General features: G+C 53.5%; 1 protein-coding gene across 4 annotated transcripts in view; it reads right to left on the bottom strand.

Annotated features, from left to right (window-relative positions):
* AKT2 (AKT serine/threonine kinase 2) overlaps nt 1–25,272 on the bottom strand; it is a 45,550-nt gene that overhangs the window by 6,570 nt on the left and 13,708 nt on the right. For 2 of the 4 annotated variants that reach the window (XM_059383080.1, XM_059383083.1), the window contains 6 exons: nt 19,985–20,114; nt 11,336–11,464; nt 10,020–10,131; nt 3,151–3,304; nt 2,591–2,722; nt 728–793 (listed from right to left, as the gene is read on the bottom strand). In XM_059383080.1, the coding sequence (XP_059239063.1) occupies nt 728–793; nt 2,591–2,722; nt 3,151–3,304; nt 10,020–10,131; nt 11,336–11,464; nt 19,985–20,030 (639 nt within the window). In that variant the 5' untranslated portion in view covers nt 20,031–20,114. Of the gene's footprint in view, nt 1–727; nt 794–2,590; nt 2,723–3,150; nt 3,305–10,019; nt 10,132–11,335; nt 11,465–19,984; nt 20,115–20,776; nt 21,479–25,272 lie in introns of those variants that run through there. The other 2 variants (XM_059383082.1, XM_059383081.1) reach the window with 2 other exon arrangements.

The raw sequence follows: 25,272 nt of genomic DNA, 5'->3' as shown, positions 1-25,272 counted from the left end.
AGTCGGCAGTGGCTTGAGAGCCAACCGCGAAGATAAGGATGCACAAGTGATCTGCCCAATAAACAGTAGTTCTCACTATGCTCTAAGGAGTCCTTACAGAAAGTTCCTCAAAGAACCCTTGAGTGACCCCTCTGCTCGTGACAAGTCTTCTATTCTCTGTCTGCTACATCAAAGTACCTCATAGAATTTCATTTGAACAAGTGCCATGGCTTAATACAACACCTGGACAGCAGCTAAGCTAAGGAAATGACCCATCCTATAAGCCATCTTCCACCTGGTCCATTTAACTGATGGCTGCTGGCCTCGATGGAGACTGCAGCCCACAGAGGTGTCTCCTCAGACTAAGCTGACAGCAGCACAAGAATACATCTCCTTCTAGGACTATATTTAAACAAAGAAACAAAAAAACAATGTTCCTACTCTGACCAGCTGGGCTAAACGCATCTAACTCATGAACAGCAGCTCTCCTGGAACCATCTTGTAATGTGGTATCATCAGTCAGCCCAAACACTGCTATGAAGCCACCATCTGTGAAGAAGCTGCCAAACCTGGGGTTTGGTTCAGGCCATTTGGGGAGCCCAACACCATCTGGCCCTGACCACCTGGCTGACACGAAATCCATGCTTCAAGGTGGCGGGGTTGGGCTCTTTTCCTGAGCCCCGTTGGAAGCAGGCCTCTCATGCGCACAGGGAGGCCAGGCCCTGCCTGAGAGGGAAGTAGCACTCACGGTGAGGAACGGGTGCCTGGTGTTCTGGAGGACCCGGCTCTCGGTGACCGTGTGGGCGACTTCATCCTGCAGAGAGAGGCTGGGTGAGGGGCTGGCGGGCAACACCACACCTGCACCCGCCCTCAGCTCAGGGATGGGGGTGCAGTGCTTCAGGGAAATGCACTTCCATTCCTAACTGCTCCACAGAGAAAGGCAGACTATCATCTGCAAACCAGAATTAAATTACAGCCCCATGGGCACCTGGGTGGCTCAGTGGGTTAAGCGTCTGACTCTTGGTTTCGGCTCAGATCATGACCTCACGGGCTGTGAGACTGAGACTGAGCCCCGTACTCAGCGGCGAGTCTGCTTGAAGATTCTCTTCCTCTGCTCCTTCCCCCACTCCCACTTTCTCTCTCAAATAAATAATCTTTAAAAAAAAAAAAAAGAAAAAAGAAAAATGCCCCAGACAAGGCCCATCATGGCTCACTTTCAAAGCACCGAGGCGAGAAGTTGATAGGGACTTTATGACAGAGGGCTCGAGCTGTCACCTGTGGAACCTACCAGGCAAGTTTAGCATCTCTAAGGAGGGAGAAGCAGTCCCTATAACACCCTGAAGGTGACCCTGCAGGCAGTGGGAATCACCCCTGCAAGTGCTGCTGCTGAACAAAGGAAGAAAAGCTGATCAGGGCTCTACCCCGGGGAGCAGCGGTTCACGGTGCATCCCCACGATGGCAGCAACATGTGGCCCAGGAACTTGGGAGAAATGCAAATTCTCAGGCCCCTCCCAGACCCACCCAATCAGACACATGGGGGTGGGCCTGGCATGGGCTTCACAGGCCCTGCAGGACACTTGATACCACTCAAGTGTGGTATCTGCTGAAAATCCTATACCGCCTGCAGCACGGGGACACCGGCTCTTCCCGGGGCTGAGTCCATCCCCAGGGGACACGCGATGATGATGTCTGATGACATTCTTGACAGTCACGACTTGGTGCTAGTGGCTCTAGGGGTGAAGGCCAGGGTGCAGCTACTCCTCCTGCGTGCACTGGACAGCCCCGCTGTAGAGAATGATCTGGCCCTGAAGACCAACAGTGCTGAGGCTGAGGAAGCCTGACTTGGGGGGACGGGCAGCTTTGCTGGAGGAGACCACAGCTCCATTAAAGGCTTCAAAATCTTTAGCTGTTAAAGATCTGAATCTAAGTATATATGGGTTTGAGGCACCTGGAGAGATCAGCTGGTGAAGCAGCTGCCTTTGGCTCAGGTCCTAATCCCTAGGTCCTGGGATCAAGCCCCGCATTGGACTTCCTGCTCAGTGGGGAGCCTGCTTCTACCTCTCCCTCTGCACCCCCCAGGTTGTGTGCTCGCTTGCTCTCTTACTCGCTCGCTCTCAAAATTAAATAAATAAAATCTTAAAGTATCTGTGGGTGAAATTATACAATGTCTAGAACATGCCTTAAGATACTCCAGGGCAAACAAAGGGGAGGGCAGACTAATGAAATAAGACGGGCCAGACACTGACAACTACTGAAGGTGGATGTCAGCTACTTGGGAACCCACTGTGTTTACTTTTCTCTTAAATACTTGGTGTATGTCAGGAACTTGCCCTTTTAAAAACTTTAAAGGGAGAGAAAGAGGAACAGAATTCCATTCTGGTCCAGCCTCCTATGGAGAGGCCCTGAGCCACGCCCCCTGCCACAGGGCCTCCCCGCTGGCCCATTCTGTGGCCAAGAGACCTGCCTTCAGGCCCTGACAGCGCCCACTGGGTGAGGCCTAGTCAGACACTCCACCCTAGTCCCTTGTGCGCCCGGAGGGCAGGGTGAGGTGGGCCTCAGGCTCCCTGAAGGCACAGGTGGCCAGCCAGTAGCAGCCCCCAGGGGCACCCACCTTGGCGATGATAACTTCCTTCCGCAGGATCTTCATGGCATAGTACCGGCCGCTGGCCTTCTCTCGCACCAGAATCACTTTGCCAAAGGTGCCCTTGCCCAGAAGTTTGAGATAGTCGAAGTCATTCATGGTCTGCCCCGGAGAGGGAGAGAGTGTCAATGCTTGGCACATGGCCCACGGGAGGACATTTTAACAAAGAGAAAAGGAAAATCAAAGGACACTGTTGCCAAAAGGCTTGGGCATAAGCAGGAAGGGAGGCTTTGGGTAGCAACTCTTTGCTCCGAAGTGGCCTTCAGACGGGGCTCTCCCAGGCAGGGGGCCCCCGGGAGGGTCCAACATGGGGGCATACAGGTCTTCGAGGTCACTGAGGATGCAGCTGCCCCTCCCTCCAGGGTCAAAGAGCAGCCCTGGGGAACCTACACCTGTGTATCAGCCATCCCACAGGGCAGTCCCGGAGGGTCCCGGCCGTGCCCCTGCGCGCTCTGTAGGAAACCAAGGGCAGCAGGGCCAGTGTTGGTGGGGGTGCTCCCAGACAGGCTGCCTGCCCCTCCAGCACTTACCACCTTGGCCCGGGCCTTGCTAACTGCCACTTCCATCTCCTCAGCCGCAGAAGGGTCGCTGGGGGAGCCACACTTATAGTCCATGGGGTCCTCCCCTGGGCCCCGCTGCTTGAGGCTGTTGGCGACCATCTGAATGGCTCGCATCCACTCTTCCCTGCGAGGGACAGGTCACAAGAGCCATGAGTCCCAGGGAGCCTGGGCAGGAAGGACTGAGCCCCATCCCCTCCAATGGGAGCAAATGACCCAACACCTTTGAGCATTCTGGCAAGATATGTCTGAGCTGGCGGGGAGCCAACCGGTCAGGACTGACATTTTGCAGATCCTCTGGCTGCAGTGGGTAAGAGAGGGCAAGAGTAGAACGAGGACAGAGACTGAATCTATGTGCCAGGAGAGGCCTGGTCTGAGGGCCACCTGAAGTGAGCAGTAATTCAATGACCAAAGAGGGGAGACCACCTTTCTTCACAGCCCCTTGAAAATAAACCACCACCCTGAGCCACAGCACTCCTCGGGATTCCTCCAGAACAAATGACAAGCGCGATGATTTGTAAAAGCAAACCAAGAGTAAAAGGAAGAATTCATCAGCCAAAGAAAGCCGAAGATCTTATACAGCAAGATTCCCCGGAGGGAGCTGTCTGCCAGGAGGACTCAGGGACAGAGGTTCCTAGTGGGGCAGAGACGTGAAGCAGAAGGTGGCAGACAGGGAAGCAGGTCCCAGCCAAAAGGAGCTTGTTTAAGAATAAACTATTTCTGTCACTCACGATTTAGAACTTGCTCGGAAATAGCTTTCTTTTGATACGTGCAAACTGTTCTGTCTCTAGAAAGGGAAAAGCGGTCTAGGAAGAAGTAAAGCAACCAGAGGCCACAAAAAAGAAAGTAGGAGGGTGAATGATACTCCATTTTCCATGCCCCTCCCAGGTTTGACTCACCACACAGTTTTACGTGGCTTGACCGGCTATGGACTCAAGCTTAGGTCTATGAAACAGCCCCGTGAATGGTGAGAAAAATAAAATGCACACTAAGAACAAGAAAATTCAAAGAGCCCAAGAGGGCAACTTTCCAAATCACAGCAGTTTAGATAAACTTTAGTGAGACGGGGGGTCAGCCTCACTTCTTCCAGAATCATCAGCCCAGCCCCAGGCAGGAGGTGAAGCTATGCTTGCACTCCGGAGGCACGGAGGCCCCCAGCCAAAGTCACACAGGGAGCAAGCGGCTTAAGGAGCTGGGGCTACCCTGGGGGGCTGCACTCAGTCTCCTGCTCCTCACACCCCAAGGGGCACTACGGCCACTCCGTGCCACCCGGCAGTGCCACGCGTACTTCGCCCTGCATTCTGACACTGCTGGAATCCGGGGACACCTCACAGTCGGTGGCCTATCTCGATTGAACTAGGTATCACGTTTGCATGGTATTAGAGAAAACAATGGTATGCCTCCAGGTGATGGCATCTTGGATCTCCCTGGGCGCTGGGAGGTGCTGGGAATGCATGTGAAGCTTCTATGTAAGGAACGCTAGGCAGCTCAGAGAATCTAGACGCAGACCTGGACAGCCTGAAACACCTTAAGGGAAAAAAGAACGCACAGAACAGGGCAGCGTGTCACGCTGCTGGAGTTAGAACAAGAGCAATGCACACACAGGCACGTGTGCGCACGACCCAGCACGGACCCCTCTGGAAGGGTGTGCTTGACACAGAGCCCTGGCTGCCTCCAGGGAGGGGAACTAGGAGCCAGGGGCAAGGGGGAGTCTAATTCCACTATCCCCCCATCACAAACACTCCCAGAGCACACTTGTCTGTCCTTCTGTGTTACAGATGGGGAAACTGAGGGACAGATTGGTTGGGGGAAAAAGGCAAAACAAAAACCCCACCATTCAAGAGAAGCATAGTGGGTGTTCCGAGCTTGGTGGTTGGAATCACAGAGGGCCCGTGACCTTCCAGAGCCAAGGGCAGGGCTGCTCTCGCTCCACTCCACGGCTTGCTGAGCCGGGCAGTCACTGCCACCAGAGGCCTCAGCTCACATCTGGAAGCTCCAGGTCTCAAAGTGGCCTGCTCACAGGAGATGCTGCTTCGTAAGACAGATGTACAAATGCTGCCAGTACCAACGCCAGGTGCTAGCACACTGGCCCTCCCCAGGCTGAGTCCGGGGGCCCCATAACCAATGTATGTCAGGCCCCCGAGGGCAGGGATTTCGTCTGTCTGTGGTACAATGCGACACTTGAGTGGACACTCAGTAGGTACCTGGGGAACGAGCAAGCAAGGAGGCCAAAGCTCAAGTAGCCCCAGACCCGGTGCACACACAGGCCCAGTACACACTCACACAGCTGACACTAAGGCCCGGCGCACACGCAGGCAGGGCAGGACTGGCCTCTTCCCTCTCTGAGTCAAAGCCTCAGGCTGCCATTTCTCAACTTGTTTTAACCCATGACCTCTTTGGGACACAGTACAGTATAAATCCCTACCCCCACATTCCTGTTCCTATTTTTCAGTAACGGGAGGGGTGAGTACATCCCATGACAGGCTTTACCAGATCGCCATTGTCCTCCTAGAGATTTTTAAATGCTGACTTTAGGTGTAAGATTATGGACTAAAGACAAAACAAATCACCTGGGCACCACGGTGGCCCAGTTAGTTAGGCATCTGACTCTTCAGCCCAGGTCTTGATCTCAGGGTTGTGAGTTCAAGCCCTGCACTGGGCTCCATGTTGGACACGGAGCCTACTTTAAAAAAGAAAGAACGAATGAGAAAAGAAAAGGGTAAAAAACTCACCAATCTCCTAAGAGACATCAAAAAGAACAGAATACGTATGTATCTGACATATATGTACCCAGAGGAGCTGTCACATGAAAAAGCAAGTTAAAGCCTAGGACGCAGAGCGTGCCGTCAGCTCTGTTTATAAGGGAGAGGAACACAGTTGTCAACAGAAGCCTGGATGAATAAATGATGGCTTGTCCACACCACGGGAGCGCCGGCAGCAGCTCCAAGGGGCCTCTCTGGGCCGCAAAGCTGGCACTGAGGAGTCATGCGGGCTGGGGCTCAAACAGCAGCTCTGCCCCGAGGGCAAGCTCTCCCCTCCCCAGCAGAGCAGGGACACGGAGGCACAGATGAGCTGCTGTGTAGGGAGCACAGTACTCAGGAAGGGTTTGACTCCAGGAAGGTATTCAAGATACTGGGCAAGGACTGGACCTAAACCCTCCACCTTGGCTCACGCTGCCCAGGTTCCCCAGGAGCCAAGGAACCCATAAACATGTAGGAGATTGTTCAGGGGTGACAGGGGCTCTCCCACCGCCAGACAAGCCCCCTCTCCTGTTCCAACTGGACCAAGACTACAAGGTTGCAGCACAGAATTCCGGAGAAAAAGCGAGGGCCTCTGTCCAGGCTACTCCTTAAGGGTTTGCAACACGGTGTCTGGGGCATAGGGGAGCTCCCACCCAGAGTTGGGGCTGCTGTGCCTTCTCGCCCTCAAAGGAGAGCCCCTAAGGGGACCACCCTCCTTCCCCAGAGACATGATGAGAAAACTAAGAGCTCCACAGACACCAGCCCCTTCCACACTCAACAACACTGGAGAGAGGGGGGCATTTCTGATTGGAAACGGAGACACACCGAGATAGAATCGCTTGTCGGGGTCACACACACACAAAGCTGAGACTCACAGTGGGCCCCTGCGCTCCTTCTGGCACCGTGCTGCTGTTCCCTGATGAGAGTAACAGCTCCCTTCCCAGATGCGGCCAGGGCCCTCCCACAGGAAGGCTCGGGGAGAAGGCACACATGCTGTGGAGCCCGGGCATGGGGCGGGGCGGAAAGCAGCCCGTTGGGAGTTCTGGCCCCGGCCACCATTTCGACCTCTCGAAATGGTGGACCTCCCCCACCAGAGAGCAAGAGGAACGCCACCGGCTTGCAGAGCGCACTACGGCCAGAAGCTGCGCGGGTGCTCTACGCACCTCAACGCACCTCTACGCACCTCAACTCGGGAGTCTGCCCACAGCCCTCCCAAGCAGGCACTGCCACTCAGCTCGCTCTCCAGACGAGGAGACAGGGGCCCAGGGATGCAAGCAGACGCACACGACAGAGCCAGCCATCGAGAGTTGCAGGCCCCAAGCCCACCAGTCCCCACCACACTCAAAGCACCTTCCCCATTGACGGAGTACTTTCAAGGACCATCTCATCCCTCCTGTGGAGCCACCAGAGGCCCACTGGGAGGAGCCACGCTCCCCTGGGCAGCACTAGGCCAAGTGCAGATCAGCGTGGGAGCAGGGAGCTGGGCCCAGAGCTCAAGTGCACTGTGGACCAGCCCTGGGGCCCTGAGGGACCTCGCTTCTCGGGCCTCAATCTGCCTTCCATGCACCAGGATATGACACACGGGCTGAAAAGCACACTCTGGAGCCAATGGCCTGGCATGAATCCGAGGTCTGCCCCTTCCTGGTGGTGGTGCCAGGCCATCTGACTTTCCTGTGCCTCAGTTGGCTGACACGGAGAGCCGGGACGAGGGTCGTGCAAAATGAGCAGGAGACAGAGTGCATCGGGCAATGCCTGGCACGGAGCAAGTACCTCAGAAGGGGCTGCGGGGCACCCAGCCAGCCGGCAAACACTTCCCAAGCGCCCTTGGGGTGCCAGGCCTGTGTTCTGGCACTGAGGGTGCAGCCGGGAAGCCCAGGGTGTCTGCAGAAGGCCTACAGGCGCCTGCGTGGCTGGGGTGACAGACAGAGTGAACAGAGGAGACGAGAAGAGGAGGGAGGATGGGCCCAGAACACGCCGGGCTCCATGTGGCACTGGGTTAGGGATAGACGTGTTCAACCAAATGGCCCGGGAAGCTGTAACGGGTCCATGCAAACGGTGATGGGATCCAATTTCTGTGTTCCATCTGCAGCAGCAGTGGGGTGCGGGTCAGGAGCAGGGAGAGGAAGCATCAGGAGACTATGGCCGTCCTCCAGGCAAAGGGTGCCAGGTGGCAGAGGGGACGGAGGAGAGACAAGGCACCAGCAAGCGCAATTCCATGCAGGCAGCCTGGGCCGGCTGCTTCCTCGGGAGAAAACTAAGGGCTCCACAGACTCGAGCCCCTTCCACACTCAACAACACTGGACAGAGCGGGGACATTTCTGATTGGAAAGTGAGGCACACAGAGGTGTGTGCTCCCACAGCAGCCAAGGGCCCAGCTCCACTGTGCGAGTGACACAGCAGGGCCGCTACTGCGGCCTGAAGCAGTGTCTATCATGTTTAAGGAATTACAAGGAGACCAGTGTGGCTACAGTGAAGAAACTAGCCATAGAAAATGACTCTGCAGAGGAGACCAGATCACGGAGCACTGGGCAGAATATGGCATGAAGTGGGGCCGCTGGGTGGCTCAGTCTGTTAAGCGGCCAACTCTTGATCTCAGCTCAGGTCATGATCTCAGGGTCCTGAGTCTGAGCCCCGCACTGGGCTCCATGCTGGGTGTGGACCCTACTTAAAAAAAAAAATGGTGCCTGGGTGGCTCAGTCAGTGGAGCACCTGACTCTTGATTTCAGCTCAGGTCATGATCTCAGCTCACAGTCGTGGGATGGAGCCCTACACTGGGGTCCATGCTCAGCGCAGAGTCTGTCCCTGTCCTTCTGCTCCTCTCCCGACGTGCATGCTTTCTCCCTGCTCCCTCAAGTAAGTAAAATCTTAAAAAAAAAAAAAAAAATAATGCGCATAAACTCTGGAGTTTACTCCCAGTGGAAGTAAAACCACTCAGAGTTCTCAGCAGAGAAATGACACAGTAAGATTTACATTGAAACGTCATAATAATCCGATGCACTATTAAGTATACCTACTCAGACCAAACATCTCCAAACTTCTCTTGGAAAGAGCCAAAGAACAAACATTTTAGGCTCAGTAGGCCACAAGATCTCTGTTAGAACTATTCAACTCTGCCATCATAGGACAAAGCAGCCACGGACAATTTGTAAATGAACGGGCATGGTGTGTTTCAATAAAACTTTCTTTGCAAAAGCAGGAGGTTGGGCCCTTGTCTGCCAACCCTGCTCAGGACCTAATTTCTGGTTTACAGGAAATACAGGCACAGAGGAACAAAGTAAATGGTGCCAAAGGCAGTTAAGATAACACATCCCGAGAGCGAGACATTCTACAAGACAACTAGCCTGGCTAGTCCGGAGCAGGGAGGTGGGGTGGGGGTGAGAGACAGGTCTGAACGAGGTTAACCGGCCAAAGACACAACGAATACCCTGAAGGAATCCTGGCTTGAAAAACATTTTGAGGAAAACCAGGGAAATTCAAGTAGACACAGACATGGAGAGATCACAAGTCCTGAGAACGGTCCCCTCAGCGGTGGTAACAACATCATGACTCTGTAGGAGAAAGTCCTCATTCTTAGCAGACACCTGCTGACGTGTGAAGGAGCAAAGTGTCAGAAGCGTGATCAGAAGTGCACAATTCAGCACAAAACAAACCAGATGAGGCCACTGTGGCAGAAGTGGGGCTGCTGAGTCTAGGTGCAGGGCACCTGCACGTTCGTCTCTTCGACTCTTCTCTCCACTTTCCAGCACATCTCAAACAAGGGGGGAGGGGTATCTGGGTGTCTCAGTCAGTTGGGTGTCTGCCTTCGGCTCAGGTCGTGATCCCAGGGTTCTGGGATCAAGCCCCGCACTGGGCTCTTTGCTCAGCGTCAAGCCTGCTTCCCCCTCTCTTTCTGCCCCTCCCCCTGCTTGTGCTCTCACTCTATCAGATAAACTTAAAAAAAAAAAACAAAAAAAAAAAAACAACCTGCTTTCCAGCTCTCAGAAGGGCTGAGACAGGAAACTCCTAGGCAGGAGCCTAAGGGACTCTGCCACTCTGTGACCCTCCTCCTCACACTAAGCCAGGTCACTCTCAAAGGGTGGCCACACAGAGGCCCAAGCTCACCTCTCATCTGGAGAGTCTACATGGAAGGTCCTCTCGATGACCGTGGTCCACTGCAGGCAGCGTATGACAAAGGTGTTGGGCCGTGGTCTCTCAGTCTTCATCAGCTGGCATTCTGCGGACAGAGAGAGGGGACAGAGCCAGGAGGGTGAGGGGACAGCCCTGCTGGCCTGCAGCCCACATTCCCCAAACCACCCTCTGTGTGCCAGATGATACAGAGATACATCAGTGATGGAGTCGGCCTTGGCCCTCTCTGGGGCTCAAAGTCCAGTGTGTGTCGGGGAGAGGGACAGACCACCAGACGATGATAGCTCAGCGAGCAGAGCTGTGATGGGGGACACCCAAAAGGCAGCCAACCTGGCTCAGAGCTCAAGGGGTATCCCAGAGGAAGGAGCATCCCTGCACTGAGCCCTCAGAGAGAACTGAAGGCCAGTTTGGGGCATGGTAGGTAAACGGGACGAGAGGACACCCAGGGAAAAGTGCACAGGAAAGTGCTCGGGACAGGCTGACAGTTCAAGTGAGAAGCTGGCATGGGGCACAGCCACATCAGAGTCACAGAACACAAGGAGAGTGACCAGGACAGAGAAGGGACTGGAGTTGGATTCGGAGAGCATGGGTGGGAGTGGCCTTGGGTGCTGCTGTGGGAGAAGCCGGCACGGGGAGCTGGGTGGAAGAGGCTGGTGGTCGGGGCTGAGGAGCAGCAGGGGAGAAGGGGGTGCCTCTGAGATATTCTCAGGAGGTGGGACAATGAGGACATGGAGACCGATCCAGGTGGCAGGGGGTCGGGGGCAGGACTGTGGTTCTATGAGGACCAGGCAAGGGATTTGAGTCTGACAAGCTTTTACTGGCCAGGGTCCAGCGGGAAGACACCACTTGGGGTACCATGAAGGGGACGAAGGATGTAAAGTTGGCCCTGCGATCAGCTGAGCAGGGAGGCCATGCTGTCCATCTCGAGGTCAGAGGCACAGAGAAGTGGGCTGTTACCAGAGCGCAGGAAGGATGGCAGGCGCCTGACACCAACCAGCACCATGGGACCCGGCTGGCCGATTCAGAACCAGAGGCGGTGCTGCCTGGGGTGAGGGGCTGGGGGAATGCCTGGCTTCGCCCTTCTTCCTGCTCCCCACTGGCCACCAGTTCAGCCTTCCCACCCCAGGCCCAGCTGATACACAGTCGGGGCAGGTGGGAAGAGTGGGAAATGGAGCCGAGGGCAAGCAGGCTGTGGACAGGCCCACACCAAAGAAAGGCCAAGCCCCGTGGGCCGCCTGGGCCTGCCAGCGGTTGGTTCCCCAATCTCTGGCCTGGCGTGCCCTGAGACGCACCTGCGACAGAGAAGTTGTTCAGTGGGGGCAGGGTCTGATCAGGGGCATCAGGCCGCTCCTTGTAGCCGATGAAGGAGCCGTCACTCTTCAACAGGAAGTACCGGGGCCTCCAGGTCTTGATGTATTCACCTGAGCCGGGGCAGGGGGCAGGGAGAGTGGTCAGGGCAGGAGGCCCTGTGTCACAGCCACCTGCAAGGGCCCCCAGGCAGGAGGACGGCTGATGACAGGGCGGGGAGGAGAGTGCCCCTCCAGGCAGCCCCTGCTGACGCAGGCTGGGCCAGGCCAGGCGCTGGGCTTGGCCCCAGTGACCCAGAGGTCAGGCCTGGCAGGAAGGCGCCTGCTGCACTGCCCTGGGGCACCGGCTGCCTCCGCATGTGGCCAGCAGCAAGCCAGCCCGGCCGTCCCTGCCAGCGCGTGGCCCACTCCCAGGGGAGACCCGGGCTTCCAAGCACACACGCCCTGTGGCCCTGTAAGGCCAAATCCCACGGGCTGGCATGCACCAGGACAGCCGTGCAGGCGGATCAAATGTCACAACACCGTGCCAGGCAGGGTCTAACTGCTGCTGTGCCCTCTGAGTGCCCCTTGATTGCTTCCATTTGTTCGAACCATGAAAATCCAAGTGCCCTGTGTACACACGCCCTCATGGCGAGGACCCAGTCCCCAGAGGGCCGTGGAGAACTAAATTAAGACGGTGAAATATACCTGCAGAAAAACTTGTGCGTAAATGTCCACTGCAATATTACTCATAATTGTAAGAAGTGGAAACTGAAAGTCCGTCAGCTAACGAACAGAGAGACAACGTGGCGTATTCAGACAAGAGAACGGTACTTGGTCCTATGAAGAAGTTATCACTACACACTACATACAACCCGGAGAGACCATAATCTATGCTAAATGAAAAAAGCTTGGGACCCACAAATGATGTTCCATTTGTATAAAATGTCCCGAGGAGGCAAATCTATAGGTGAAAAGCAGATCAGTGGCTGCCTAGGCCTGGGAGGGGGAAGTCTGGGGGGAGGTCAGAGGGAAATGGCCAAGGGGGAGTGAAAATGCTTTAAACTGATGGGCTGAGGCCTCCACAGCTCTGATGGCACCGAGGGCCACTGCAGTATACTTCAGATTCCTGAACTGTATGGTGTGCAAATTCTAGCTCAAGCTGTTAGAAATCATGAGATGGCAACCATAAGACATCCAGCTTGGGGCCCAACACACCACAGGCACTCAGTAAACACTTGTTATCTTCGGTCCCCTGTGCAAGCAAGCAAAACAAGACTGTGCCAGGTCCCGGCCCACATGGCACACAGGAGGCAGGCTTGCAGGGTGGGCTCTGAGCAGGGTGTGCTGGGTAGTCTCCAATAAATCGCTTCACTTCTCTGAGTCTTCGTCGAGGTATCCATTAACGATGACAATGATTAGGTAACACTCTAATGGTATTCTGTGTCAGGTGCTGCCCTGAGTATCTTTTAGGACTTAACTTAATCAATTTTTTTAAAAGATTTTATTTATTTATTTGACAGATAGAGATCACAAGTAGGCAGAGCAGCAGGCAGAGAGAGAGGAGGAAGCAGGCTCCCTGCTGAGCAGAGAGCCCGATGTGGGGCTCGATCCCAGGACCCTGGGATCATGACCCGGGCCGAAGGCAGAGGCTTTAACACACTGAGCCACCCAGGCACCCCTACTCAATTCTTTTTAATGTCAATACTAAATGACTCAATGTATACAAAGTTCAAAAACCAGCAAAATCCCAAATCCAACAGCACAAAGGAAGGATTATGCGACATGACCAAGTGGGTTTTATCCCAGGAATGCAAAGGTAGTTCAATTATGAAAATCAACTAATGTAATACACATTAATAGAACAGGGAAAAAAACCTACATGATCATTCCGACTGTGACAGAAAAATATTTGACAAAACCCGACATTCTTTCGTAATAAAAATACTTAGCAAACTAGGAATAGAAGAGAATTTCCTCCACATAATAAAGGGTATCTATGAAAAATCCATAGCTAACATCATTCAACGATGAAAGACTACAAACTTTCTCTTTAACATTGGGGAAAAAACAAGATGTCTACTGCTTTCACCACTGCTGTGGTGAAACACTACACTGGAAGTTCTAGCCAGAGACAAAGAAAAAGAAAGAAAGAAAAGGCACTGAACTTGAAAAGGAATAAATTAAACTATCTTTATTTGCAGAAATCACAAGGAATCCACAAAGTAATGACAAGAGCTAATAAATGCGTCAAGATCAACACTTAAAAACCAGCTGTTGGGGGTACCTGGGTGGCTCAGTGGGTTAAGCCTCTGCCTTCGGCTCAGGTCATAGTCCCAGGGTCCTGGGATGGAGCCCCACATTGGGCTCTCTGCTCAGCAGGGAGCCTGCTTCCCTTTGCCTACTTGTGCTCTCTCTCTCTCTGTCAAATAAATAAATAAAACCTTAAAAACAAAAACAAAAACAAAAAACCAGCTGTTGTTTCTATACATTAGCAATGAATAATCCAAAAAGGGAATTTAAAAAAAATTCCACTTACACTTTGCACAAGGAGGCAAAAGATGCACACACTAAAAACTACAAAACACCGCTAAAAGAAATAAAAGCCCTAAACAAATGCAAAGATATCCTATGTTCATGGATCAGAAGGCTTCATATATTAAGACGGCAACAATCCCCAAAGCGATCTACAGATTCAACAAAGCAAGGCACCTGTTAAAATTCCAACAACTCTTTTTGCAGAAATAGAAAAGTCAATCTTCATACTTCCCAATTTCAAAAACTTACTACAAAGCCACGGTAATCAAATTAGCGTAGTCTAAGGACAGATAAACCAATGGAACAGAACTAGGAGTCAAAAAATAAACCCACACATATGATTAATTTTCAACAAGAGTGCTAAGACCATTCTGTGGGGAAACAACAGTCTCTTCAACAAATGATGGGACAACAGGACATCCACCTGCAAAAGAACACAGCTGGCCTCCAGCCTCACACCATATACCATATACAAAAATTAGCTCAACATGGATCTACTTAAATATAAGAGCTAAAATGGTAAACTCTTAGAAGAATACATGGGGTAAGGTTTTATGACCCTGGATTTAGCAATGAATTCTTAGATATGACACCAACATTACAAGCACCAAAAGAAAAAAATAAAGTTAATCATTAAAAATAAAACTGATGTGCAAATGACATTATCAAGAAGATACATAGAGGGGCGCCTGGGTGGCTCAGTGGGTTAAAGCCTCTGCCTTCGGCTCAGGTCATGATCTCAGGGTCCTGGGATCGAGCCCCGCATCAGGCTCTCCGCTCAGCGGGGAGCCTGCTTCCCCCTCTCTCTCTGCCTGCCTCTCTGCCTACTTGTGATCTCTCTCTCTCTGACAAATAAATAAATAAAATATTTTAAAAAAAAGAAGAAGAAGAAGAAGATACATAGATAAGCAGAATGGGCAAAAATATCTGCAAATCATAGCTCTGATAAGGGTCTAGTATCCAGAATATATAGAGTTCCTACAACTCAACAACAAAAAGATAAATAGCCCAATTAAAAAATGGGCAAAGAATGGGCATTTATCTAAAGATATAAAAATGGTCATCAAGCACTTGAGAACATGCTCAACGTCATTAGTCATTAGCAAAATGCAAGCCAAAACCATGACGAGCTACCACCTCGTTCCAACTAGGAGGGCTGTAATTTAAAAAAGAAAACAGGCACCTGGGTGGCTCAATCAGTTAAGTGTCTGACTTTTTTTTTTTTAAGATTTTATTTATTTATTTGACAGAGAGTACACAAGCAGGGGCAGCAGCAGACAGAGAAAGCAGCAGGCTCCCTGGCTGAGCAGGAAGCCCGGTTCAGGGCTTGATCCCAGGACCCTAGGATCATGACCTGTGCCACCTAGGCGCCCCATATCTGACTCTCCATCTCAGCTCAAGTCATGATCTTAGGATGTGTGATGGAGCCCTGCGGAGCCTATTTAAGATTTTTTCTCTTCCTCTCTGTCCCCCTCCCTTCTAAAAAATTTAAAAATAACAAAAATAATAATAAAAGAGAAAGAACAGAATAGAAAAAGAAAAGTGCTGGTGAGGATGTGGGAGAAAGTGAAAGCCTTGGGCACTGCTGGTGGGAAGGTGAAGTGCTACAGCCCTCGGAAAAGTCTGGTGATTCCTTGAAAATTTTAAGTACAGAATACACTATAGATTAAAGAATATAGAACCCTGATGCATATATGCATAAATGCATATAATTAATCACACAGACTGCATTAGATTATAATTATAGAATATATGACCCAATTTATATAACCTGTACAAATACAGATTATAAATGCAGAATATATGATCCAGTGATTCCACTCCTAAGTCTGTATCCAAAAGAACTGAAAACAAGTAACTCAAATGCTTGTACACAAATGTTCAGAGCAGTTCTGTCCACAATAGCCAAAAGGCAGAAATAACCCCAATGTTCATCAGCTGATGTATGGAGAAACACCACATGGTATTTTCATACAGTGGAATGTTGTTTGGTCATAAGGAGGAAAGAAGTGCTGATCCAAGGTAAGATATGGACGAACCTTGAAGACATTAAGGTAAATGAAAGTGGAGCCAGACACAAAGGCCACCAACTGCATGATTCATTTGTAGGAAATGCCCATAATAACTAAATCCTTAGACACAGAAAACTATTACAACAAATCAGAGGCTGCCAAGAGCTGGGAGGAGCAGGGAATCAGGAGTGACTGCTTAATAAGTACGGTGTTTTCTTTCAGGGAGATGAAAATGTTTTGGAACAAGACAGAGGTGATAGTTACACCATACTGTGAATGTACTAAAGGCTACTGAATTGTATACTTTATTTTCTTTTTTTTAAGATTATTTATTTATTTGACAGAGAGATCACAAGTACGCAGAGAGGCAGGCAGAGAAGGGGGGGGGGCAGGTTCCCTGCCAAGCAGAGAGCCGGATACAAAGCTCAATCCCAGGACCTGAGCTGAAGGCAGAGGCTTAACCCACTGAGCCACCCAGGTGCCCCTCAACTGTATACTTTAAAATGGTAAATTTTGTGTTATGCAAATTTTATCTCCATTTATTTTTTATTTTTTTTTAAAGATTTTATTATTTATTTGACAGAGAGAGATCACAAATAGGCAGAGAGGCAGGCAGAGAGAGAGAGAGAGAGAGGAGGAAGCAGGCTCCCTGCTGAGCAGAGAGCCCAACACGGGACTCGATCCCAGGACCCCGAGATCATGACCTGAGCCGAAGGCAGCGGCTTAACCCACTGAGCCACCCAGGCGCCCCTATCTCCATTTAATTTTTTAAAAAGATTTTATTTATTTGCAATAGAGTGAGCATGAGCTTGGGGGGGGGCAGTGGCAGAGGGAGAGGGAGAAGCAGACTCCTCACTGAGGTGGGGGTGGGGGAGACTGATGCGGGGCTTGATCCCAGGACACTGGGATCATGACCCGAGCCAAAGGCAGAGGCTTAACCCACTGAGCCACCCAGGCGCCCCTGTCTTGTTCTACATCTTGATCTGGACATCGGTTTTAGAGTGAGCTTATGATGCAGGCACTCACCTGTGAGAGAGAGAGAAAGAGAGAGAGAGGGAGAAAGAAACAAACAAACTGAGGAGGAAAGGAGAAACATCCTCACAATAATCCCATTACTTGCCTGAGGCTCACAGGGATTCACTAGGAGAGCTGGGATTGGAATTCAGGTTTGCTCCACCCAGTCTCCCCTCTTGACCACTACACTGCCTACCTCAAAACTGGCAGGCAGGAGCTGGCCTGGTGGGGGCTGGCAGACTGTATGCTGAGGCCATGTCAGAAAGAAGACCAGCACAGGGCATGAGGGACTCCAAGAGTCATGCTCTCACTTTGCCGATTCCTTGAGCAGACCCTGCTCAGCGAGAGGTAGCTTGTGGACCAGGCCTTGAGAGCACCGGGTTCAGGAGGCAGAGGGTAAGTCTTTGCTGAATCTCGGGGTATATCAGTCTTCCTGCCGAGCCTCCCAGGGCAGCTATGGAAGACGGCACCACCTCCCAGGGCAGCTATGGAAACACAGTAAAACTGGACTTGCCTAGAGTAGAGCCTCGTGCCTGGCACCAAAGAGGGACATGGCAAACTAGGGCTCCATTATTCTTAGCCACCAGAAGTGGGGTGAGATGGCACAGGTGCCCATCTGCCCTTGCCCACCTCTGCTCAGAATGGTGGACTATGGCGGGGAGGGGGGTATGGTGCCTGCCTGGCTGTCTTTAGAACATTTGACTCTGGATCTTGGGGTCAGGAGTTCAAGCCCCAAGTTGGGCCTAGAGCTTACTTAAAAAAAAAAAAAAGAAGAAGAATAGCAGGCAGTGGGAGGCCCCAGAGCACCCTGCATCTGTGTGGGCAAACCCAAGGTGGGTACATCCCAGCCAGGCCATCTGAGTAGCTCATCTGGGCCCTGGCAGCATGAGTGGAGGTGCTGACGGCATAAGAGGGGCCGAGACCCACATTTAATACCGTTGGCAGCCCTAGACCAGACACAAGTTCCCAGCCTGGCAATAGCTCTCTGGCCGCTTCCAGAGCTCCTTGCAGCCCAGCCCAGTGAGCGACCAGCCTGGGGACAGTAAGGAGCTGAGACCCTGGCAACACCCTAACACCCTCATACCACCCGCACACGATCCCTATCATTCTGTCAGCAATCAGTTACTGAGCACCTGTTGCATGCCAAGAACTCTCCTAGGCCCTGGGGTTACCACAGTAAATAGCCAGATAACAATCCCTGCCCTCAGAGAACTGAGTAGATCAGAGGCCTGGGCTGTTAACCCATTTTACAGATGTGAAACCAAGGCTCAGAGAGGTAACAGAGCTTGCTCAGAGTCACCAAGAGGAAGTGGCAGAGCCAGGATTAGAACTCTGACATCTGCCAAGGTTCAGAAAGTTCCACTGACAGCCCCAAACTCATGGGCACCCCAGGCAAGTACAGTCAAGGTGCCTCAAATACCATCCCTGCCTGGAAAGGTCAGTGAGAAACAGGTCTCCCCTGCCCAGTCTGATGGTGGAGGCTTGGCCCTGGGGATCACTTCCATCCCTCCTCACTGCTCTGTGTCTGCAGACTGGGACAGGGCAGAAGGAGAGGGCACTTCTGGTTCTCACGGGACTGGCCCCATTGGCCTCCTTACCTCTTCAAACACGTCTGGCCCACTCCCTCTCTGGCCTCACGGCTGCCCTCTCCTACCCCAGGTAGCCGTGGGGCTCACTCCCTGCAATTCCACAGGTCATTATCAAATACCCCTTCTCAGTGAGGCTATACCTGATCACCTTGTTTACGACAGCTCCCCCTGCTTCCTCCCACATCCCTTCTCCTGCTGCGCCACTGTTCTCCATGCCCCTTACCACCACTGCAAGCACTGGTCCCCTCAGGTGCCACCCACCCTCCCTACTGAATGTAAGACGTCAACACAAGAAGGGCAACTTTCGCCTGCCTGGTCCACTGCCGAGTCGCCAGTGCCTGGAGCACAGAAGCCGCTCAGTACGAGTCTGCTGACTAAATGGGGGTGCACAGAAAGCAGCGACCACCAGGTGTGGGCCCCTCCCTCCCTAGGAGAAGGTCCATAGAAGCTGGACAGTCTGCCTCCTCCACTCCACAGCGCCTGGATGGCTGCCCCCTCAAGCAGGGAGCTCCACGCTTCTGGGGGACAGGAGGCCTGGGCTCTAATAGTGTAGTCCGTTAGGCTCCTCACTGTCGATGACTTCATTTCTCCGGGCTTCAACTGCCCAGCCGTACAAGCAGACAAGGCCAGGCCCAGCTCCCGGCGTCCTGGGCTCAGATCGCCTGCAGGGTTAATTAAAGCCAAGGTCCTTCCCATGGCCTCCAGGGCTCAGCATGGTTGGATGCCACATCCGGATAGGCCTTGCTCTCCCCACTCCAGCCAGCCCGGCCAACTCAACCAGGTACACTCTTGCCTTCGTCCCTGCTGTCCTGTTCCCTAGGACAGCCTTGCCCAGCTATGTGTGTCTCACTCCTTGGCCTCCCTCCACCCTCTCCCCTCCCACCCGGGGCCTCCACCACTGTCCCCTCCTCAGAAAGGCTCGCCCTCAAAATCCCTACTGCTCATAAGAACACTCCTCACCACCTGACATTGTATGCCTGCTTCTCTGTTTGGTGTCCTCAGCCCCCACTAAAATGTAAACTCCATGAGGGCACATGTCCCAGGAGCCTGGGAGCCCAGGACAGCCTGGCAGACCACACATACTCAGTAGGAACACAATGAATGAATATTGAGTACTGCCTCACTGTGTTACTTAGGTCAAGAGACTTCCCTTCCCTGAGCCTCAGTTTCCTCATCTATAAAACGGGGCTATGACTTGGACCACAGATGCAGAGGCAGATTTGAGACTTGGCCCCTGGGGGCTTATACAGAGTGTCCAGCAAGGTCGGGGGACTGAGCCCCAGACAGATTTGCAGCCCCCCAGGCTGCTGCTGAAGGATTCCATGAAGTGGGCTTGTGAGGAGCAACTGACCTGGGCAGGCAGGTCGGTCTCAGCAGCATGGCTCCTTGGGCCATAAGGACCCTGTCCCTCTGCCTCCCTGGGCAGAGGGCACCAGCTGCCAGGAGGAAAGCCCAGGCAAGAGGGGAGAGATGCAATCCAGTAGACAAAAGCAGCCCCTTACCACGCTTGTGGAGCCAGCCTTCTTTGATGACAGACACCTCGTTCATGGTGGCAGTGTGACACGCTGTCACCTAGCTTGTGACAGCTCAGGGCAGCAGGACATGCAGGAGGCGCGGTGGACAGAACACAGTCTGCAAGACAAGAGAGGAACTTGTGAACGCCAGGGGGACTCAGCCGCAGCCCCTGCCCTCAGGCCAGCCAGGCTCTGGCCCCTCTGGCTGCTTGGCCGGCACTGCACGAAGTGGAGTCAAGGAGGGTAGGGAGCCCTGCCCACTTGGCCCAGACCAAGGGGAAAGATGTGGCCTCGTCCTCAGGGACTCCAACTGGGGGTTGGGGGCAGGGGGAGCATGACCCAGCTCTCAGAGCCTTACTCTGGAGGGAACAGAGCTCCCTGGCCTCCTCCAGCCTCCTGCCATCACTGCGCACTGGGCGGGAGGGAAGGCGCAGTGGCCCCACCCTGTGTCACTCCCGGGCCCCCACACTAAGGTAACCTGGGATGAATCAGACAGCGCTGGGCACCTGAGGGAGCGCTCAAAGCCACCAGCATCTGCCTGCCACCCCCAACCCAGACACACACACACACACACACACACACACACACACACGCGCGCGCGCGCACACACACACTGCACACTCTTTCTCTGCCCCCTCCCCTCCTTTCAGCCTAGCACCCTTAGCAAACCAAGTATCCCCCACCCCCTGTGCCAAGCCACCCTACGTCACTCCCTCGGCCTCAGTCCCCTCTTTGCCCCACCAGATGACTGAGGGAAGACAAGTCTCCGACGGTCAGTACCTCGAACAAGACAGCAACCTACTGTGTATGCACTTGTCTGGGGCTTAGGAGCCAGTCCTGGGGGCTCAACCAAGGCCCTGGTCCTTTCCCCGGGACCTCCACTTCCGTCCTCAGGAACCAGCAGCCGACAGACTGACAGACGCCGAGGCCGCTGCTTCGTCTCAGGTTCCCAGGGTGGAAGGGAGAAGGGCGGGAGGCAGCCGCCCGCTGGGCCCCTACCTGGAGCCACAGGCCTGGAAAGGGGCCATGGAGCCCAAGGCGCCCTTTGCCTTTCCTGGGGCTGGGGTTATTTGCGGACAGCAGGTCAGGAGCTACAGCGGCCCCCAGAGAAGTGGCAGCTGGCTCTAGGGACACCATGGGCATCAGCTTTCGCTCATGCCCCAGGGGAGCTGGCGACCGGACGCACTACTGCCTGGCATGTGACGGTGGCAGGCTGCCCAGGCCCAGGCAGGGAAGGGGGGTAAGTGGGAGGAAGCGAAAGGAAAGACAAGATGGACAGTGACAGGGAAGTAAGTAAACAGCGGGGGTGAGAAATCACGTTCTGGACTCCGAGCCGCCAAGGCAGGGCCAGGAGCAGTAGAGGGGGCCCCCGTGCGCAGTAGGCAGGACCAGCCTCAAGGGGCTCACGCTCCGTGGAAAGAACACCCGTGGACAGAACACCCAGGACGCAGAGCCTGAAGATCCCAGCAGCCAGCGCTTCCACCTCCAATGTGACCAGTCCCGGCACCTGCCCCGCCTCTCGCCCCGCCTCCTGCCCCACCTCCCGCCCTCCCAGTGGCCCGGCTCACTGGCTCCCGTCCAGGTCCAATGCTGTCCTCGCCCTCGCCCTGGAGGGCCTCCCTCACCCCCTCCCTAGACTTCCCGCTCCCTTATCCCTCCTTTTGATCTGTCCCCATTCACCAGCCAGACCCCTCAAATCTGACCTTGTCCTTCCCCCACTCAAAACCCTTCTGTGGCTTCCCGCTGGCCTCGGGAAAGAGCCGAGCTCCCTCGCTTGGGATTCAAGGCCTTTCAGGACTTGGCCTCTGCCGACCTTCACGCCAACTGCCTCCTGCCCCTGCTCAGGCCAGCAGTCCCCACTGTCCCTCCACCTGCTTCCTGACACCTCTCCCAATTGCCCTGGCCTTCTGCCTGGGCTCTGAGTCTCTGCTTTCAACCCTGAGACTCCATCTAAATCTGGCCCTGTCCCTCCAGGTTAAAAATCCTTCTGGGGTTCCCCAGTGTGCTCACAGAACAAAGTCCCTTCCAGCACGAGTCCAGTGTCACCTAGAAAGCTATGACCATGACAACGACTATAGCTGGTACTCCGTCTGTCTCCAGCTCCTCCTCCCAACACCCCTCTCTCTAACCAGGCTTCTGTTTCTCTGGCCTGTCCCTCTGGCCTCCATCCCCTATACCTTCTATGGGTTCTCCCTTCTCCTTTTGAGGTCTCAGCTGAAACAAAGCCTCTTCCAGGAAGCCTTCCTGACCTCAGAGCCTAGATGCCCTCTGTGCACCTCCTTAGCCAATTCTCCCGACACCTACTCAGTGCTCATCTAGTGGATGAGCGCAGCATCTGGGTATCTGCCAAGTGCATAATGAATGAACCGTGTCTCCCCAGCCCAGGACCAGACAAAGCCATGGAAATATTTCCAGGGTCTATTCACGCCACCAATCTCCTCTGAGCATATCCTAAGCTCCAGACAACCAGAGGGGTCCCAGAGATAAATCATGAGGAAGACACAGTCCCTGCATTAGTGAAGCTCAGGCCTGGCTAGAGGTGGTGGGAAGTTCAGGGGTCTTCCCCTGACGCAGGGGCTGGCACTGCGCTCTCCCCAGTACCAGCTCGATTCAGAAGTTCCAAAGAAGCCAGATGGAGAACCTGAGTCCTAAGGAAGGGTGGATGTGGAAAGACAGAACCAGGGGCCTGGCGTCCAATCTCGGGCTCCCCTCCCATCCCCAGCCTGATGACTTCACTTCGGTGTTTCTGCGTGTCTTGGGATAGTTGGTAGCTTGGCCTACTGCCTGGCCTGGCCCCCGGGGAACAGCCAAACACGTGGGTGAGTGCTCAAACACACAGCTGCCGTGGTCTGAGAGAAGCAAAGGCAGCCAAGTGTGGCCAAGAGTGGTCAGGGTTGCAGAGTCTGAGAGCTGCTGCCAGCCGGCCCTCCTGAACAATCACAACTGCCCCACCGGAAGGGCAGTGACCATGCTCAGGGGAGGACAGAAGCTCAGAGAGTAGAAGCCATTTACCTTGGGTCTCCCTGCTGAGGAAGGCGTGAGCCCTGGCCACTGCTCAGCACCTGGGGCCACTTTCTACATTCTCATTTCGGCATCTAGAGAGCCAGCAGCAGCTTGAACGAGGGCAGGGGAGGAACTGGAAGACCCCCTGTGCCCCTCCCAGACCCCACCCCGTCCTCCCACTGAGGAGTCTCTGACGTGGCCCTGGAGTGATGAAACACCAGGCACTGAAGCCAAGAGGATGGCCTGCTCCCCAGGGAGCTGCCGGCAGAGGCCGCCCAGGCAGGAGGGCAGAGAATGGCCTCTGGAAGCCAGTGTCAGCATGCAGGGGCCTGCCCCGGCCACTGGCCCACAGGCAGCACACCCCATGGCAGGAAGGGCCTACATGGCCCCATCCCCACTTGCCACTTCCTTGAGTGTTGGGGCCCAAGTCAGCCAAGGGCCTGGGCCAGAGCTGCAGCCTGTAAGCTCGAGGTGAGCTCCCTGGGAGGCAAGGCGAAAAGGGCAAGGCCACTTCACAAGACAGAACACCCACACTACTAAGGAACACATACAATCTCATTATTTAAAGAGAAATGCCAAGTAAAATCATGTACCAGGATGGGTGAAATTTTAAAAACTAACAATGCCAAGTGTTGACAAAGACACAAATGATTACTGGTGGAAGTGTAAAATGGTTCACCTGCTAAGGAAAATTGCTTGGCAGTAAAAATTAAAACTCAGTACGCGCCCACACTCCAGGACCAGCAATTCCACAACCCAACATGACAGAAAGGAGTGTTTGTTTAGCAAGGGACCTACACTAGAATGTTCACAGCAGCAATACTCACAGTAACCCCTGAATTGGAAGTAGACCAAGTGTCTACCCACAGGAGAGTGAATAAACAAACGGAGGTAAATTCATACAGCAGAACGTTCCTCCACTCACTACCAACACATACAACAGGGACAAAGCCTAAGAAGGTTACTATGAAATAAATGAAATAAGCCAGACACACAACAACACATCAGTCATGGGTCCATTCACAGTAAGTCTGGAACAGGCACCACCACCACACTATATGTTTGGGGTGCCTTTCTCACTTATAAAACTATGCTAAATGCCAAGGAACCAAATCCGTGAACGTCAGGAGAGTGGGTATCAGGAGTACCGGAGGGGGAACTTCCAGGAGCTGACCGTGTTCTGCTGTAGACAAACCGGGCTCTTCTCGTTAGCTATTTGTTATACTGCACCACACAAAATGGGCTTAACATATCTTTCTGTATCCTATGACAAAAAAATAACTATAAAGAAAGAACCTAGCTTTGAGAGTCCAAAAAATGCGGGGATCCAAAGTCAGGCGCCTGGCTTCCAGGGCTCGTCCTTCCCAAAGCTGATGTGCCTGCATTTTCCCCTCAAGAAGGCTGGGTTAGGGCGCCTGCCTTTGGCTCAGGTCATGGTCTCAGGATCCTGGGATCGAGCTGGGATCCAGCCTGGGATCAGGAGCCTGGGATCAGGCTCTTAGCTCAGCAGGAAGCCTGCTTCTCCCTTTTCCGCTGCCTCTACCTGTCACTTCCCTGCTCATGCTCATTTGTCTACAAATAAATTAAAAAATCTTAAAAAAGAAGAAGGAGGAGGAGGCTGGGTCACCAGTGAGGAAGGAGGAGGTCTGGAGGATCTGACTTTCACCCCCAGGTTTTCTGGCTTCCAGGCTATGCAGTGACAGGCAGGTGACACCCCGCCCTGTGTGACTGCAGAGCTTCCCTCCAAACAATCCTGCTGGAGAAGGGCCATGAGAAGGGCCATGGCCCCACGGTGTGGGGAGTGGGCTAGAGGGAGGGGAGGGGATGTCTAGCTCTGCAGAAAAGACAGCTGAACAGAGATGAAGATCACTGCTCTCGGTGGTCACTGAGCAGGGATGGGGGAAGGCAACAGGACAGGGGTCCCCAAGGAGACTCTGAGCTCTAGCAAGCTTTTATTGGCCTCAAGAGCTGCCGAGTACACGGGTGTCACTGACCTACTGCACCGTAAGGTCTCAAACTCAAATAAACTCAAAAAGTTTATTTTAGGGGCGCCTGGGTGGCTCAGTGAGTTAAAGCCTCTGCCTTCGGCTCAGATCATGATCCCAGGGTCCTGGGATCGAGCCGCACATCGGGCTCTCTGCTCAGCAGGGAGCCTGCTTCCCTTCCTCTCTCTCTCTCTCTCTCTCTCTCTCTGCCTGCCTCCCTGCCTACTTGTGATCCCTGTCTATCAAATAAATTAATAAAATCTTTTTTTAAAAAGTTTATTTTAAAAC

This window comes from Mustela nigripes, chromosome 17 (genome assembly GCF_022355385.1).
Source record: "Mustela nigripes isolate SB6536 chromosome 17, MUSNIG.SB6536, whole genome shotgun sequence".
NCBI lineage: Eukaryota > Metazoa > Chordata > Mammalia > Carnivora > Mustelidae > Mustela > Mustela nigripes.
This window is presented reverse-complemented; position numbering and strand designations above follow the sequence as displayed.